Source organism: Lolium perenne, chromosome 4, assembly GCF_019359855.2.
Source record: "Lolium perenne isolate Kyuss_39 chromosome 4, Kyuss_2.0, whole genome shotgun sequence".
Taxonomy (NCBI): domain Eukaryota; kingdom Viridiplantae; phylum Streptophyta; class Magnoliopsida; order Poales; family Poaceae; genus Lolium; species Lolium perenne.
In genome coordinates this window covers 232,082,360-232,100,614 of record NC_067247.2, presented here as the reverse complement: position 1 = coordinate 232,100,614, position 18,255 = coordinate 232,082,360, and the positions used below count along the sequence as shown (strand labels likewise).

Here is an 18,255-nt window from a genome sequence, read left to right as displayed (position 1 = left end):
CCTCGTCCTACTCTCTTCCTAAGTCACCTCCATAATTGATGCCGTGAAGAACCACAACATACATGAAGAATGCAGATTTTGTGGCTACAAAGGTTTTAGCACAGTAGGTGACACCCATAAAATGGGATTACAAGACAAGCCCTGGACATTCATCCCTTGAATCTAAACAAGCATACCGGCAATGCCAGCCAGCAACAAACCACTGGCAGTGCACGATGCTTTTAGAGTTTGTTTTGAGTTCATTGCAATATGGCATTGGCGAACTCAAATGCTAACAAAAGAAAGCAATCAATTACTGTACATTCTAGCCTCAAATATCAAACTTGTACAAATGCTCAGGTGCATCACTAGCCCGTGCTCAAACAAACAGTCAAGTCACCGGTCATCACATTTCATCTCCTTCCTCGATGGCTATTGTACAAGAGCACCCTGATAACCATGTCGCACTGTTTTGAAGGTAAAGAGCAGGGCACATGAAGAGCTCGATTCTCAGCTCTTCTTCAGTCGATCTGAACTGGATCTTTTTGTATCCCACGAAGTTCCTTTCAAGGGGGAACGCAGAAAAAGTGAAGATGTTGAGAACTGTTTCTGGCATAGAGAAATTGAAGAGAAGCAGCTCAATGCACCCGTCAGCCTTTTTTTCTCACTATCCTCAGCTTGGCAATCTGGGTCATGACGAACTGCATTAATTTTGAGAGACTCTGGTAGAATGCAGTTGCAAACAGCACCTGCAGATAGAACAACGCTTATTAATGGCTGCTGCTAAGTGCTAACAAGAGCTTTAAAAGAAAGATGATCACGGTGTTGATACAACACATATAAGATATAAATTAACAATGTGTGGCAGTGTATGGGTAAAGTGATCATCGGTGGAAATTCCTTCAAACTAAACACTGAAAATATGGTGGACAACTTGTATAGGGATCACCATTTAGGTAAGAGCAAAGGATCAACTCACAAAAAACATGTACCAGGAATTCATCTTTTTTTTCTCGAGAAAACGCAAAAAGCCTTTGCGTTTCATTTCATTGAAAAGAAGGAGATGAACAGAGTTTTATCGGTTACAGCGCACAGAAAGGGGGGCAGAACAGGGAACAGCAATAAAATTTAGAATAACATTCAGAATAACATTTATAAAATAAAAAGCAAAGTAAGGATCACTTAGCAAATGTAACATCGAAGGGAGTGCTAAAAAGCTGGATGTGGAAAGCTAGTGGAAAACGGCCAGTTTTTGTTCAAACTACTAACCAGGTAATACAATTCTGTCCATAATGGCATAATCTCATCCTTCTCCTCAGCCTCATTGGCAAGGGTAATTTTGTTAATGTATAAATGGAGTTTGTCCATGCGGTAGCCATTCAATGAATACAACAGACACATGGAAGAGGCAAGGAAACTGAAAACACAGACATTCTATGGGAAAGGCCTCTGGATGCCTAATGTTTATATAAAACAAATAAGATGAACCCGAAGGCTGGAAGATGCCCAAAATTGAGTAACGCAAATAAACAAAGTGTATATGTGTCTTCGCTGCTAGATACGTTTAATCTGTAAACAAATACTGATGTTGATTCTTTTTTCGAGAAAACGCAATGACATTGCGTTTCTTTTCATTGCATAGAAGAAGAGTACAAGCCTCCTAAGAGGGTTAGTGCAGAATTTCTTCACTGCAACATTTCTGTACCTTAACTTTGAGCGCAAACAAGTACCTTATATGGTTTACCAAAATGTGAATCGAATAGAAAGTGTCAACTATTAATATATAGGACCAAACTCTGTAGCAGCACACAAAAACAAAATAAACGGCAACGAAAGTATGTGTATTTGTTTTAGTTTTAGGAAGTCATACCCATTCTGGCCAGTCGATTAACCCATTTTGGGATTGAATTTCCTGTCAACTTTTTGCAGATATCCTCACAGAAATGGTTGCAATTCTTACTTATCAAATGATAAATATCCCCATTGTAATTTACTGACTGCGTCTCCATGAACGCTCTGACTTGGAGAGGGTCAAGGCAGGTAGTTCCCACAAATATGGATTTCCTAAATTTGAAGCCAGGACACTGGCGAGGTTCCACCTCAAAAACTCCACTTATTGAATAGTCATGTGCACCAAATGCATACTCCACACCATGAACTGCACAGAAATATGGAAGAATAAGCCATATCCTCCATCGAGAAATAATTGGGTGGTAATTATACAGAATTCATTCCATAAATAAGTATTAGAACAATTAACACAATTGATCACTTCGGACAACTTTGAGGCATGTAAGTATGAAAATGTAATGTAATATGATCAGCTTTGCCATTCCTGTCGTCATATAAGGCAAACTAGCTATCCAACATCAGTAGAGCAAGTGCCGATTGCCTATCAGTGAGAGCATGTAACTATGACAAATTGACAATACTAACTTATCCAAGCAAACAGGGAGATTCCTTCCAGAAATCAGTCATGCTGCCTCGCTGCTTTAGGAGGACATAAGAATCCCGAAAGTTCAAGGCTTGAAATTCACACAAAAGGTTACCTGTTACCTATGGTACTTCTAATTTTGAAATATGAAGTCAAAACATACATCTCTACTGAATGCATGCGTACTAAATCTAGATTTGCTTTAAATGGTCAGCTCAGTTAGTAAAACTAATATAAAACATCACAATGAAAGAAAAGGCTAATTATATGGAACAATTAACAATGCAAGTACTGACATAAAGATAAATAGACCATGAAATATTCACTGTCCCTCTTATATTCATTTTCCTTATGAGTTTTGCCAGACACCTTCTTTAAATGGAACATATTTATTTCACCTGGCACATTTTTTTAAGTCATGGATGAGCAACAGAATGCTTAGCGAGAGGATAAAGGAAGTAAATAAAAACATATCACAATAGACGACACTATGCACAAGGGTCAATATGGCTGATGTTCACAAAGACAAAAAAAAAAATCATATTCATGAGGTTGCAATTTCAGCACTATGTGCTACTGCAGACACAATACTAAGTAAGATATGCGCAGAGTGCAGGTACACTGTTCCAAAGTAATTGGAACAGTGTACCTGCACGGAGGTAATTGACGTAATATTCTATAAACCTATGAAAAATCACTATCAAATCTGTCCCTGGCATAAAGACCAGTGGTTTTTTAGTACCTAGTGAACATTGAATAGCTCATGATTAGTAATAAAACCTTTTGGTGCATCCATCATTGACAAGTCTGATGGTGATGTTGAATATTTGAGTGTTACATAACATTATGCATACCAAATCATAAGCTATTGGAAGTTTGGAATGGTGCATCATGCACAACTTATAGTTATGTAGCGCATAATTGATCACTTTGTTATCTCAATATTCGGGGGATATATATGTTATACCCTTTGTCATAACTGCTATTTCTGAATACCAACAGAACTTAAACTAAATAAAGAGGAACTTGAAGGAACCATTAAGGTACTCTAGAAAACAAAGTTTCAGCTGAGATGTGAGCTCTACACTATTATTGGTGAAACAAGTGGAAGAGATAATACCTTCAATACCAGAATGAAATATCCCTAGACCAACCCAGAACACATAGCCATTTACTGGTGTCAAATCATACACATTAAGATAAACAGGTGTGTTTCCTGGAGGTGGACTAGCAGATTGAACTTTCGAAAACAAACAGAAACGGCTAGCAGATTTCTGGCCTGATTGGAAAGGCGTGCTGAGAATCCCTTCCTTCTTTGAGACCAACATCATGACTTTACATGCGTGCAAAAGGGAGAACATGATCAAACTTCCATTTTGCATCAGATAATACTGGAACGGGAAAACAGACGCAAACATACCTGGTATTCAATACCACTCCAGTTACAGGGAAGGGTGATCATTCTGATTCACAAAGTAGACAAACATGGCAACATCAGGTCTTACTAATCCATGGAAAATTGTGCCAATAAACTGCTGCCGCACCAAAATACAGTTAGTCCATGGAGTCAGTAGTGCTATTAATTTAACTGCCAAATGGAATGCTTAGAGGATCAATAAAAGAAAGAAAGAGAAGCTATGCTTGATATGAGTTCAACAAGTAGCCTAGAACCAAAAAAGTACAGTTCAAAGATGGGCAGGTCTATCCTAAAAAGTGTGAACCTGAAACTGCCTCTCCTGACTCTAAAAGCTCCCAAATAAGAGATTGCCCAATGGGGAAGAGCCATAGATATTGCTCCAACAACAACAACATCAAAGCCTTTTTCCCAAACAAGTTGGGGTAGGAAAAACTTCTGAACAGTATGTGGTGTGAATATACCTTCAAGACTCTCCTAGGAAATATTGGTACTTCTACATAACTGAATAACATCGTGCTCAATACACTTCTGACCACTTTAATATTTTGTGTTCTTAACATTGCCATCAGACACTACAGACAAACCGAGCGACAGCGAAGGAATTCCCTTTGCATTTTGTGGTGAAGCATTCTGTACATAGTCTGAGCTACTTGAGCTTGCAGGCATGGAGAGAAAGGGATGTATCTGGACTGATTTTGCACAAGGAATTTATCTGTACTGATTGTTGCCATTGAGGGTTTAATAATTAAGTTAGATGATTACTAGTAATAATTAAGCGGAAGTGGAATTTTATGATACTTGAAGGGGTATAACATGGTACCACTTTAGATATTCTTTTAAGTATGTGTTTGCTATGGACAAAAGAAAAGAGCACAAAGACTGGCATTCCTGTAAGTTTCAAAAACTAGTACACCATTAAGAGATTAAATAAATTGCAATATAGGTGTCATGTTAGGTCAAACCTTAGTGATAACCATGTTTAGTAAATTCCAACCGACAGAAAAAATCTTCATTATATTTATTAGAAAAGAAGATGGAAAGCGATGTATGACCCCATATAGCGAAAGCTGAAGGTGATGCATTGCAGCATTGTTCAGTTGTTCTGTCGTCCAAGTGGATATGAAGGCGTGGTGCATATCAAGAACAGTAGATCAAATTAATAGAATATGCATTTTTTTAAGAATTCACCCAATGGAATTAACTCTGGCAATAACAGCTACAGACAATTCTCTGAACATTTGTCGTGATTACGATTTCCTGCGCAAGACAAAGTTCAGAAAACATAACAAAACATAATAGCCTTATGTCGAAATCTGTCCTCTCCCAATATTTGGTTGCCATCTTGACATAACCTCATGTCCACCACGTTTATCCCCTTCAAATTAAACTTTTTAAAGGAACCTTCAAACTGAACTTGAAACCAGAAAAGCCTACTATGTGCCGCCAAATTAAAATAAAATAACGAAGCTCGCCCATACTAGGTCGAAAATTTAGCGCAGGACCGGAGCACCTAGCAGCATTTGTCTACAGCAAGAATCTAAACTCCTGCTACCGCGTGAGCGCCTTGATGCGAAATCGCGAACGAGGCCCGGAAAGGAAAGAACCAGGTCGAACGAGATCTGCTAAGGAACGGGTCCAATCTGCCGAAATACGTATAATTCCGGTTCAAAGTGCTCCACGGATCAGGACCGAGGAGCAGCGTGTCTCAAGAACCAAGAACCAAGAACCGAGAAATTGGACGGGTTAAGGCAGAAGAAAACACAGGAACAGAAGACCACTTACCAATCGAAAAGCTGGCCGGACATGCACAGCTCAGGCCACCCGCTGGCGTAGCAACGGAGGTGGAGGAGGGGCAGAAGACTCTGGTAGACGACCGGAGAAGGAAGTGGAGGGGAGTTGGAGTTATTTTTCTCCCCTTTTTGGCTGTTCGTTTCCTGGATTAATGGTTTTATTTTCCTGAATTCCTTATCCGAGAGGAAGACGCGCTTTTGATTCTTTTGAAAGCGCCCCGCAAAAAAAATATTTTGAAAGCCAAAATGAAAGAAGCGCATATTCCATTTATTTCAGAAAAAAACTATGTCTTTTTTTTATAAAAAAAAAGCCCCCCAAAAGAATGAGCCATGCCGCAACACGCTTGTACTTCTGAGATGTGGGTGAAGAAGAGCGTATTTTTTATTATTTGAAACTTGCTTGAGTTTGTTATTTTTGCATAACTCGCAAATGAATAGCAGCTTTCACTAAACTTTAATTGTAAACAAACTATTTGTGTGAAATTTTGTTTGAATTAATGTGCAATTGTTATGTGAAGAGAGGTTGTGTGCCTACATCACTTCAGAGTTTTGTGACAAGTATGCACCATTAATAGTGTGGATATACTCAAGAGTAAGCCTCTTTCATTCGAGAAATGTAGAACAATGCAATTATTAGAATAAATCCTAAGTACTTCTAGACTTATCACTCAAAGTGTAAAGGTATAAAAACTCCTAAAATCAAAATGCATAAAAGATCTATATAATACCTTTGAGTCACCATATCATTTGCTCACCAACAATACAGACGCCAACCTATCACCTAGAGGTGAATTTTCTCATTTATGTGTGTCAACGCATGTCTCTCATGAATGATATATTACTTCATACTGCGATCCTATATCAACTTCAGGTTCACATCAACAGCTACTGAGGGAAGGGAGGATGCCGTGGAGGCTCAAGAACTCAAGGCTAACATCGTAGAGGCTTCGAAGAGGGGAAGGAAAAAGAGCATGAAGCTCTAGCCCGGTACTACCGCTCCGAGAACCGGTACTACCGCCCTAGTCACAGGAGCCACTACCGCACTGAATCACTTATGGAGCCACAAATGAGCACGAGCGGTGTTATTGCCTACAACTGCCTTGACTGCAATGCCTAAATAGTTGGGCCCAAGCCCATGCATGTATCCCCTCTTTATGCTACCTTTATGCCTAAAGTACTACTAGCTCGTGGTTGGCTATATAAGGACCCCACCCCGCATTTGTAATAGGTAAATAAGAATGAGATATAACTAGCCACGTGCCTCTCCCATATGGAAACCCCTCTCCTCATATCATACATATATTAAATTTTATGAAGACACTTTTCAAGGATTTGATCTTCCCCACGTGGTGGTTCTAGTAGTGGTTAATCTCTCTTGTGGTCGTGATTTTACCGAGTTGCTACTCTCTCCACATGAGTGATTCTACCATTTTCTTGCCGATCTCTCGCGTGGGATTCTACCTTGCGGTCTCTCCCTCGTGATTCTATTGTGATAGTGATTTGGGCCGTTAAGAGCAAATTGATTTTTACCGGGTGTGTTGTGTGTTTGTATCTTATGTTCTTCGCCAAGTTTTTCGTGTTGTTCCTCTTTCCCCCTTGAATCTGTGAAGATTAAGCCAACCAAGTTGCCAATCCCTGCATTAGAGATAGAGAAAGAAAGGGCTTCTGAGGCCAACGTCGTATAAACAATTATGATATTTTCATCTTGACTTGTTGGCCCATGGAGTCCCATCAATTTGCCAAAATGGTATATATTGTGGAACCAGGAATTACATGAGGATTAGGGCCTCTCGTTGTTGATGTAGGCGTCTAGTTGTGGGGATGCGAAATCATAAGTGAAGGATGATTTGTTTCAAATGTTTCCCACAAAGGCCCTGGGTCCGAATGGTTTTCCAACGCATTTCTTCCAGAAACATTGGCATCTATGCGGTGAGGAAATTACACAGATTTTTATTCGGCTTCATAATGGAGATGATTCACTTGAGGATATTAATGAAACGTTCATCGTCATTATTCCCAAGGTAAAAAAATCCTACATATGTCGCTCAGTTCAGACCCATCAGCTTGTGCATGTGGTGTTTAAAATTGCATCTAAGGTACTTGTGAACCGATTGAAGAGGATTCTCCGCGAGGTTGTTTCTGGAGAGAAGTCTTATTTTGTTCCTAGTCGCCTCATTACTGATAATATAATCACGGCATATGATCTTATGAAGTCTAGTAGGAGTAAGAAGAATTCTCATTGCGCTGTAAAATTGGATATGATGAAGGCATATGATCGCTTATAATGGGATTATCTTGAGGCCACCATGAAGAAGCTTGGCTTTGTCCCAAGGTTTGTAGACACTGTGATGAGGCGAGTGTGATAAGTTTTATTCTCTGTCCTTTTCAATGGAGCTCGCACCGAGAGTTTCAAACCCACGGGGGAGCTATGCCAAGGTGATCCCATATCTACCTACCTTTTTTCTGTTGGTAGGGGAGGGTCTCTCTTGTTTTTTGAAACATGCAATGAGCTCAGGTGCTCTCACGGATATTCACGTGGCAAATACGTACCAAAGAGAGTTAATCATCTACTCTTTGAGATGATGGCATTCTTTTCTGCCAGGCAAATGTCGAGAATATTGCCAATATTAGAGAGATTATGGACATATACTACAACGCCTCAGGACAACGAATCAATAATGAGAAGTCATATGTGTTCTTTAGGAAAGGATGTTCTCAAGGTAATCAAAATAACATTAAACATGTCCTGCAGGTTTCAAATGAAGCTCTCAATGGCAAATATTTGGGTTTACCATCTAATGTTGGTCGATCCAAAAATTGGGATTTTGCTTATTTGAAAGATAGAATATGGAAACATGTGCAAGGTTAGATGGAGAACATATTACGAGGAGGTGGTAAAGAAATCTTGATTAAGTATGTGTTACAAGCCATTCCCACATATTCAATGGATTTGTTTAAACTCCCTAGGGGTTTATGCGATCATATATATATAACCTCTATAACCCGAAAATTTTGGTGGGAGCTTGGAGTAAGAAAGGGTAAAGGAAGGCGGCTTGGGTTTCTTGGGATACCATGACTATGCCAAAGTACAGAGGATGCCTTGGTTTTCATGACTTGGAATTGTTTAACCTTGCTTTGTTGGCTAGGAAGGTTTGGATGATTTTGAATGAACCTGTGACTCTTAGTGCAAGGGTGTTGAAAACGGTGTACTACACGTATGAGTGTATTCTCAATGTTGAAGTTGGTACTAACCCATCCTAGATATGGCGTGATTTGTGTGAAGGGAGAGACACCCTCAACATGGAACTTACAAGACGCATAGGAGACGGAGCAACAATAGAGATACGGCGACACAACTAGATTTCTCGAGACTTTCAACTTCGTCCAGTTTGATGCATTTCTAGGGAGCCACCAAGTTTAGTCTCATCATTTATAGATACAACAACACGGACGTGGAAGGTTGCTGGTGTCGAGGGTACTCCTCGACAATGCCCTCCGTAAGGGGCTTACGGTAGATGGAATCTTGTAGGCTGACACGAGACATCGGTTATCAAACAAGCGGGGAGAGCGATTTACCTAGGTTCGGGGCCCTCGATGAGGTAAAACCCTTAGGTCCTGCCTGTCTGATCTAGATTATGAAAATATCGGGTTACAATGGGGTGCCGAAGGTTTCGGCTGTGTTCTTGCCGAGAGACTAAGTTCCGTAGGGACCTAGCTCTAAACTTGCGGTGGCTAAGATTGCTAAGATTGCGTGTGTCCTCGGCAGCCTCTCTCCTGGCCCTTATATTCGGAGCCGGGTCTCAAGAGATCTGTCCGGTTACGACTAGGTTACAAAGGATCCTAGCTCTAAGCTTTCCTTGTATTCTTCGTCTCCTTGTCTTGTTGTTCAAGGATTCTTCTTTGGAACCGGCGTAGTGGCCCACCTGGCCATCGACTGCCTTCATGGGCCCCTGGTTGGGCCGCAGGAGGTAGTGTAACATTAGTTACCCGAAGGGTAATGCCCACATCAGTAGCCCCCGAGTGCTTGGCCGAAGATACTTCGGGCAGGGACTAAAGCATGTCTTCTGTCGAATATTCGCCTTAGTCGATAAGTCTTGTCCTTCTTGTAACAACAACGCCTTCTTTTATCGGGTCCGCGTCCAGCGCTTCCGATGGGAGTAGCCCCCGAGTCTAGGTACGGATGCTTGCAACCGTGCGTAGACTCAAGTTGTACTACTCGAACATTTCCCTTATGCCGAAGTTTTCTTCAACTTGTAATGGTCATTTGATATTTCTCCTTTCATCGAGTCTTCATTTCTCTAAAGCAAGACTTTAGTACGCAAGGGTTGTTGAGTAACGTGCCCGATTTTTACTGGTAACTGCCGATGGCAAAACAACATTACCCTACATAGGATCAAGTCCCCGGGCATGATCCTGGGCCGCGCAAAATATCTTCGAGTTCATAACTTTTATCGGGTGTGCACTCAATGCTCCTGATAGGAGTAGCCCCCGAGTCTGAGCGTGGATGCTTGCAACCGAGTGCAGACTTTAGCCCAAATCTCATGAACCTTTCTTCAGATACTTCTGATGTAATCTTTCTTGCAACGATCTTTGAGTCCAAATTGTATCGGGTGCGCGTCCAGTGCTCCCGATGGGAGTAGCCCCCGAGTCTAGGCGTGGATGCTTGCATACGTGTGTGATACGTCTCCAACGTATCTATAATTTCTTATGTTCCATGCTAGTTTTATGACAATATCTACATGTTTTATCCATACTTTATATCATTTTGATGCATTTTCCGGTACTAACCTACTAACAAGATGCCGAAGCGCCAGTTCCTGTTTTCTGTTGTTTTTGGTTTCAGAAATCCTACACAGGAAATATTCTCGAAATCGGATGAAACAAAAGCCAAACCTCCTATTTTTCCGAGGGACACACGGAGCCAGAAGGGCAAGCCAGGGGGAGGCCCACGACCTCCACACCATAGGCTGGCGCGGCCAAGAGGGGGGCGCGCCGCCATATGGGGTGGGCCCCTCAGGCACCCCCTCGCGTCGCCCTTTCGCCTATATATTCCTTCCGTCGCGAAAACCCTAAAACGATCGGTCTTCCGCCACGAAAAGTTACGTAGCCGCCGCCATCGCGAAGCCAAGTTCGGGGGACAGAAGTCTCTGTTCCGGCACGCCGCCGGGACGGAAAAGTGCCCCTGGAATCCATCTCCATCGACACCACTGATACGTCTCAAACGTATCTATAATTTCTTATGTTCCATGCTACTTTATTGATGATACTCACATGTTTTATACATACTTTATGTCATATTTATGCATTTTCCGGTACTAACCTATTAACGAGATGCCGAAGAGCCAGTTGCTGTTTTCTGCTGTTTTTGGTTTCAGAAATCCTAGTAAGGAAATATCCTCGGAATTGGACGAAATCAACGCCCATGATCTTATTTTTCCACGGAGCTTCCAGAAGTCCGAAAGGGAAACGAAGTGGGGCGACGAGGCGCCCACACAACAGGGCGGCGCGGCAAAGGCTTGGGCCGCGCGGCCCTAGCATGTGGGGCCCTTGTGGCGCCCCCTGACCTACCCTTCCGCCTACATAAGCCTTCGTCGATAATAGTTCCAGTACCGAGAGCCACGATACGGAAAACCTTCCAGAGCCGCCGCCGCCGCCAATCCCATCTCGGGGGATTCAGGAGATCGCCTCCGGCACCCTGCCGGAGAGGGGAATCATCTCCCGGAGGACTCTTCACCGCCATGGTCGCCTTTGGAGTGATGTGTGAGTAGTTCACCCCTGGACTATGGGTCCATAGCAGTAGCTAGATGGTCGTCTTCTCCTAATTGTGCTATCATTGTTAGATATTGTGAGCTGCCTAACATGATCAAGATCATCCATTTGTAATGCTACATGTTGCGTTTGTTGGGATCCGATGAATAGTGAATGCTATGTTATGTTGATTATCAATCTATCATCTATGTGTTGTTTATGATCTTGCATGCTCTCCGTTATTAGTAGAGGCTCTGGCCAAGTTTTTACTTGTAACTCCAAGAGGGAGTATTTATGCTCGATAGTGGGTTCATGCCTCCATTAAATCTGGGACAGTGACAGAAAGTTCTAAGGTTGTGGATGTGCTGTTGCCACTAGGGATAAAACATCAATGCTATGTCTAAGGATGTATTTGTTGATTACATTACGCACCATACTTAATGCAATTGTCTGTTGTTTGCAACTTAATACGGAGGGGTTCGGATGATAACACGAAGGTGGACTTATTAGGCATAGATGCATCTTTGGATAGCGGTCTATGTACTTTGTCGTAATGCCCAATTGAATTTCACACTACTCATCATAACATGTATGTGCATGGTCATGCCCTCTTTATTTGTCAATTGCCCAACTGTAATTTGTTCACCCAACATGCTATTTATCTTATGGGAGAGACACCACTAGTGAACTGTGGACCCCGGTCCATTCTTTTACATCGAATACAATCTACTGCAATACTCGTTCTACTGTTCTCTGCAAACATCATCATCCACACTATACATCTAATCCTTTGTTACAGCAAGCCGGTGAGATTGACAACCTCACTATTAAGTTGGGGCAAAGTATCTTGGTTGTGTTGTGCAGGTTCCACGTTGGCGTCGGAATCCCTGGTGTTGCGCCGCACTACACTCCGCCGCCATCAACCTTCAACGTGCTTCTTGACTCCTACTGGTTCGATAACCTTGGTTTCTTACTGAGGGAAAAACTTGCCGCTGTACGCATCATACCTTCCTCTTGGGGTTCCCAACGGACGTGTGCTTTACCGTCACAAGCAGCAAAGCTTTTTCTGGCGCCGTTGCCGGGGAGATCAAGACGCGCTGCAAGGGGAGTCTCCACTTCCAATCTCTTTACTTTGTTTTTTTTGTCTTGCTTTATTTTATTTACTACTTTGTTTGCTGCACTAAAACAAAAATACAAAAAAATTAGTTGCTAGCTTTACTTTATTTACTGTCTTGTTTGCCATATTAAAAACACAAAAAAATTAGTTACTTGCATTTACTTTATCTAGTTTGCTTTATTTACTATTGCTAAAATGGGTACTCCTGAAAATACTAAGTTGTGTGACTTCACAAACACAAATAATAATGATTTCTTATGCACACCTATTGCCCCACCTGCTACTATAGCAGAATTCTTTGAAATTAAACCTGCTTTACTGAATCTTGTTATGAGAGAGCAATTTTCTGGTGTTAGTTCTGATGCTGCTGTTGCCCATCTTAATAATTTTGTTGAACTATGTGAGATGCAAAAGTATAAGGATGTAGATGGTGACATTATGAAATTAAAATTGTTTCCTTTCTCATTAAGAGGAAGGGCTAAAGATTGGTTGCTATCTTTGCCTAAGAATAGTATTGATTCATGGACTAAATGTAAGGATGCTTTCATTGGTAGATATTATCCTCCTGCTAAAATTATATCTTTGAGAAGTAGCATAATGAATTTTAAGCAATTGGATAATGAGCATGTTGCCCAAGCATGGGAAAGAATGAAATCTTTGGTTAAAAATTGCCCAACCCATGGACTGACTACTTGGATGATCATCCAAACCTTTTATGCAGGACTGAATTTTTCTTCGCGGAACTTATTGGATTCAGCTGCTGGAGGTACCTTTATGTCCATTACTCTAGGCGCCGCAACAAAGCTTCTTGATAATATGATGATTAATTACTCTGAATGGCACACGGAAAGAGCTCCACAAGGTAAGAAGGTAAATTCTGTTGAAGAAACCTCTTCCTTGAGTGATAAGATTGATGCTATTATGTCTATGCTTGTGAATGGTAGGACTAGTGTTGATCCTAATAATGTTTCGTTAGCTTCATTGGTTGCTCAAGAAGAACATGTTGATGTGAACTTCATTAAAAATAATAATTTCAACAACAATGCTTATCGGAATAATTCTAGTAACAACTATAGGCCATATCCTGCTAGTGGTAATGATTATGTTAATTCTTATGGTAGATATGAGGAAAAGATGCTAGAAATTGAAAGATCTACTAAGAGCTTTATGCAATCACAATATGAGCAAAATAAATTGTTTACTAAAACTATGAATGAACAATCTACCTTGTTGAAAAATATAGGAAATTAACTTGAAAATCTGAATACGGAGATCTCTGGGTTGCAAACTAAACTTGCAAATGCTGAAAACCGAATCTCATACATGTCTGCGTCACAATTTCCTTAATTAATAAAATGGATGCTAAACCTGAGGATATTAATAATAAAATTGTTACTACAGCAAACGCCATCCAAGTTAGAATTAATGAGAATACAAGATTGATGGCCGAATTGCGTGCTAGGTGGGAAAAAGAAGAAAATGCTAAAGATAACAATGTAGCTAAAGTTTGGACTATTACCACCACTAGTAACGCTAATGCTTCACATGTTGCTACACCTCCTACTATCAATGGTAAAATAATTGGTGTTGGCAATGTTTCTACTTCTAATGCAAAGCCTGCCAAAGCTATAGGAACACTGCTAAAGCTTCTTTGAAACTGCTTGTGATAAAACTGCTGAAATTTTTTCCAATGTTGGGGATAATGATCCCATTGCTTTAGATTATAATGGTTTAGATTTTGATGATTGTCACATCTCTGAAGTTATAAAGTTCTTACAAAAACTTGCTAAAAGTCCTAATGCTAGTGCTATAAATTTGGCCTTTACAAAACATATTACGAATGCTCTCATAAAAGCTAGAGAAGAGAAATTAAATCGCGAAGCTTCTATTCCTAGGAAGCTAGAGGATGGTTGGAAGCCCATCATTAAGATGAAGGTCAATGACTTTGATTGTAATGCTTTATGTGATCTTGGTGCAAGTATTTCCGTTATGCCTAGGAAAATCTATAATATGCTTGACTTGCCACCATTGAAAAATTGTTATTTGGATGTTAATCTTGCTGATAACTCTACAAAGAAACCTTTGGGGAGAGTTGATAATGTTCGCATTACTGTTAACAATAACCTTGTCCCCGTTGATTTTGTTGTCTTGGATATTGAATGCAATGCATCTTGTCCCATTATATTGGAAAGACCTTTTCTTCAAACTGTTGGTGCTATTATTGATATGAAGGAAGGTAATATTAAATATCAATTTCCTCTCAAGAAAGGTATGGAACACTTCCCTAGAAAGAGAATGAAGTTACCTTTTGATTCTATCATTAGAATAAATTATGATGTTGATGCTTCATCTCTTGATAATACTTGACACACTTTCTGCGCCTAGCTGAAAGGCGTTAAAGAAAAGCGCTTATGGGAGACAACCCATGATTTTACTTCTGCACTTTTGTTTTATATTTGAGTCTTGGAAGTTGTTATTACTGTAGCAACCTCTCCTTATCTTAATTTTGTTGCATTGTTGTGCCAAGTAAAGTCTTTGATAGTAAGGTTCATACTAGATTTGGATTGCTGCACAGAAACAGATTTCTTGCTGTCACGAATTTGAGCAGTAGTCTCTGTAGGTAATTCAGAAAATTCTGCCAATTTACGAGAGTGATCCTCAGATATGTACGCAACTTTCATTCAATTTGAGCATTTTCATTTGAGCAAGTCTGGTGCACCTAAAAAATTCGTCTTTACGGACTGTTCTGTTTTGACAGATTGTGCCTTTTATTTCGCATTGCCTGGTTTGCTATGTTTGATGGATTTCTTTATTCCATTAACTTTCAGTAGCTTTGTGCAATGTCCATAAGTGTTAATAATGATTATGTCACCTCTGAACATGTGAATTTTGATTATGCACTAACCCTCTAATGAGTTGTTTTGAGTTTGGTGTGGAGGAAGTTTTCAAGGATCAAGAGAGGAGGATGATACAATATGATCAAGGAGAGTGAAAGCTCTAAGCTTGGGGATGCCCCGGTGGTTCATCCCTGCATATTTCAAGAAGACTCAAGCATCAAAGCTTGGGGATGCCTTCGGCATCCCCTTCTTCATCGACAACATTATCAGGTTCCTCTAGTGAAACTACATTTTTATTCCGTCACATCTTATGTGCTTTACTTGGAGCGTCTGTATGTTTTTGTTTTTGTTTTGTTTGAATAAAGTTGGATCCTAGCATTCATTGTGTGGGAGAGAGACACGCTCCGCTGTTGCATATGGACAAAGATGTCCTTAGGCTTTACTCATAATGTTCATGGCGAAGGTTGAAACTGCTTCGTTAATTGTTATATGGTTGGAAACGGGAAATGATACATGTGGTAAATGGTATAATGTCTTGAATAATTTGATACTTGGCAATTGTTGTGCTCATATGGATCATGTTTAAGCTCTTGCATCATATACTTTGCGCCTATTAATGAAGAAATACATAGAGCTTGCTAAAATTTGGTTTGCATGATTGGTCTCTCTAAGGTCTAGATATTTTCTAGTAAGGGTCGAACAACAAGGAAGACGGTGTAGAGTCTTATAATGCTTGCAATATGTCTTTTATGTGAGTTTTGCTGTACCGGTTCATACTTGTGTTTGTTTCAAATAACCTTGCTAGCCTAAGCCTTGTATTGAGAGGGATTACGTCTCATGCATCCAAATCCTTGAGCCAAAAACTATACCATTTGTGTCCACCATACCTACCTACTACATGGTATTTCTCCGCCATTCCAAAGTAAATTGCTTGAGTGCTACCTTTAAATTTCTATCCTTTATCCTTGCAATATATAGCTCATGGGACAAATAGCCTAAAAACTATTGTGGTATTGAATATGTACTTATGCATCTTATTTCTTATTAAGTTGCTTATTGAGCGATAACCATGTTCCTGGGGACGCCATCAACTACCCTTTGTTGAATATCATGTGAGTTGCTATGCATGTTCGTCTTGTCTGAAGTAAGGGTGATTTATCATGAGTTGAATGGTTTGAGTATGCATATTGTTAGAGAAGAGCATTGGGCCGCTAACTAAAGCCATGATCCATGATGGAAGTTTCAGTTTTGGACAACAATCCTCAATCTCTTATGAGAATATTATTTGTTGTTGAATGCTTATGCATTAAAGAGGAGTCCATTATCTGTTGTCTATGTTGTCCCGGTATGGATATCTAAGTTGAGAATAATCAAAAGCGAGAAATCCAATGCGAGCTTTCTCCTTAGACCTTTGTACAGGCGGCATAGAGGTACCCCTTTGCGACACTTGGTTAAAACATATGTATTGCGATGATAATCCATGTAAATCCAAGCTAATTAGGACAAGGTGCGGGCACTATTGGTAATTGATACGTCTCCAACGTATCCATAATTTCTGATGTTCCATGCTTGTTTTATGACAATACTTACTGAAAGTGCATGGAGCCCCCATGTGTGGTTTTGGTAATTAATGACAATCCCTATGGACTAATATTTGCATTAAGTTATATTTGTAGGTGTTATCCATAGGCAATGCTTGAACCATATGTTCGCTTCAAGGTTGCAATAATAAGAAATTGATGAAGGATATCAAGTGTCAAGTATGTCTTGAAGATGAAGATGAAGTGAGCCCTCAAGTTACTTCAAGACATCAACAGAAATGAAGTGCAAGTTCAAGATGAGCCAACTCGAAGAGATCATAAGCTTGAAGCTTGCCATGAATAAATGAAGTGCAAGATCAAGATGATCCATCTCGAAGAGATCCTTTGCTTGACTCTTGCCATCCATATGGTGATCATGGATATGTGAAGAAGCGCCGAAGAAGAGATCTCCCATGGTGGATTATGGGGGAGCAATCCACAAGACTTCGTCAAGCAAGCACAATCAAGAAAGGCGTTCCATCTTGTTGCGGTCAAGACCATCATCATCAAGCTCAAGTGGAATGCGCAAGGTTAAGGTTTGCTCTTGATAGGGTTTCTTTCTCACCGGTCTCATGGTGTAGTTGGAGACCGGTTTATAGTTTAGTTGCCGTACTATCAAGAGGGCTCTCGAGTGAGTAACTCGATCGTATCGTTCGGAGAGAGCTCAAACCTTTGCATCCTTGCATCATCTTTCTTGGTTGTTATTTGGATCGTATCCATGTGATGTTTTAGAGCTTGTGCTTATTCTCATGACAAGCTCTAGTTCATCGAAAACGGATTTCGCATAGATCACTTGTTGCATTTTCGAGTTTGGTTCATCGTCATATTTCTTGGTTGTTATTTGGATCTTATCCATGTGATGTTTTAGAGCTTGTGCTTACTTCCATAGCAAGCTCTAGTTCATCGAAAACGGATTCCGCATGAATCACTTGTTGCGTTTTCGATATTGGAGTTTTTCTCGGTTTCTCGTATTGAGAGGTTTCACTCTAAAATACATAGAAAAACCTACCCCACTTGTTCTTAAGCTTTTCACTCTTTGTGTGGTAGCTCTTGTCATCCCCTTTACAACAAAATTGGTTTCACCTAAATCCGAGTTTCCTAACTCAACTTGTTGCATTTTCGAGGTTGGAGGTTTTACCGGTATGTGTTTTTTAGATAGGTCAAACCTTTCGTATTTTATTTCTATCCTACCTTACTGGACTATGATGGTTCCCGACATGATCTTGTAGAGCTTGTTACTAGCTTCGAAATGAGCCCAAGATCATCAAAATCGGAGTCCGGATGCAAAAGTTTTTAAGGTTTTCGTATCGAGTGTTTGGGTAAAAACAGGGGGGCCGGAACTGCCGCCGGGAA

General features: G+C 40.4%; 1 protein-coding gene across 3 annotated transcripts; it reads right to left on the bottom strand.

Annotated features, from left to right (window-relative positions):
- Nucleotides 1–59: 59 nt before the first annotated feature.
- Nucleotides 60–5,780, bottom strand: LOC127326155 (deSI-like protein At4g17486). 3 transcript variants are annotated; one of them, XM_051353020.2, is made up of 5 exons: nt 5,613–5,780; nt 3,834–3,876; nt 3,534–3,746; nt 1,850–2,137; nt 60–728 (listed from the first exon to the last, which is right to left on the bottom strand). In XM_051353020.2, exons 3-5 carry the CDS (start codon nt 3,742–3,744, stop codon nt 490–492), a joined length of 738 nt encoding a protein of 245 aa, XP_051208980.1. In that variant the 5' UTR covers nt 3,745–3,746; nt 3,834–3,876; nt 5,613–5,780; the 3' UTR covers nt 60–489. The 3 variants fall into 3 exon arrangements, with proteins under 3 accessions (XP_051208980.1, XP_051208979.1, XP_051208978.1); XM_051353019.2 differs by having other exon boundaries at nt 3,834–3,948; nt 5,613–5,779; XM_051353018.2 differs by having other exon boundaries at nt 3,834–3,945; nt 5,613–5,779.
- Between the last annotated feature and the right edge of the window lie 12,475 nt (nt 5,781–18,255).

Excerpts from the sequence above, each read along its gene's own strand:
- LOC127326155 (XM_051353020.2), bottom strand. The coding sequence starts at position 3,744 with ATGATGTTGGTCTCAAAGAAGGAAGGGATTCTCAGCACGCCTTTCCAA. Across the intron at positions 2,138-3,533 it reads ATTTCATTCTGGTATTGAAG|TTCATGGTGTGGAGTATGCA; the intron begins GTATTATCTCTT and ends ATTTCTGTGCAG. Across the intron at positions 729-1,849 it reads TAATCGACTGGCCAGAATGG|GTGCTGTTTGCAACTGCATT; the intron begins GTATGACTTCCT and ends TTCTATCTGCAG.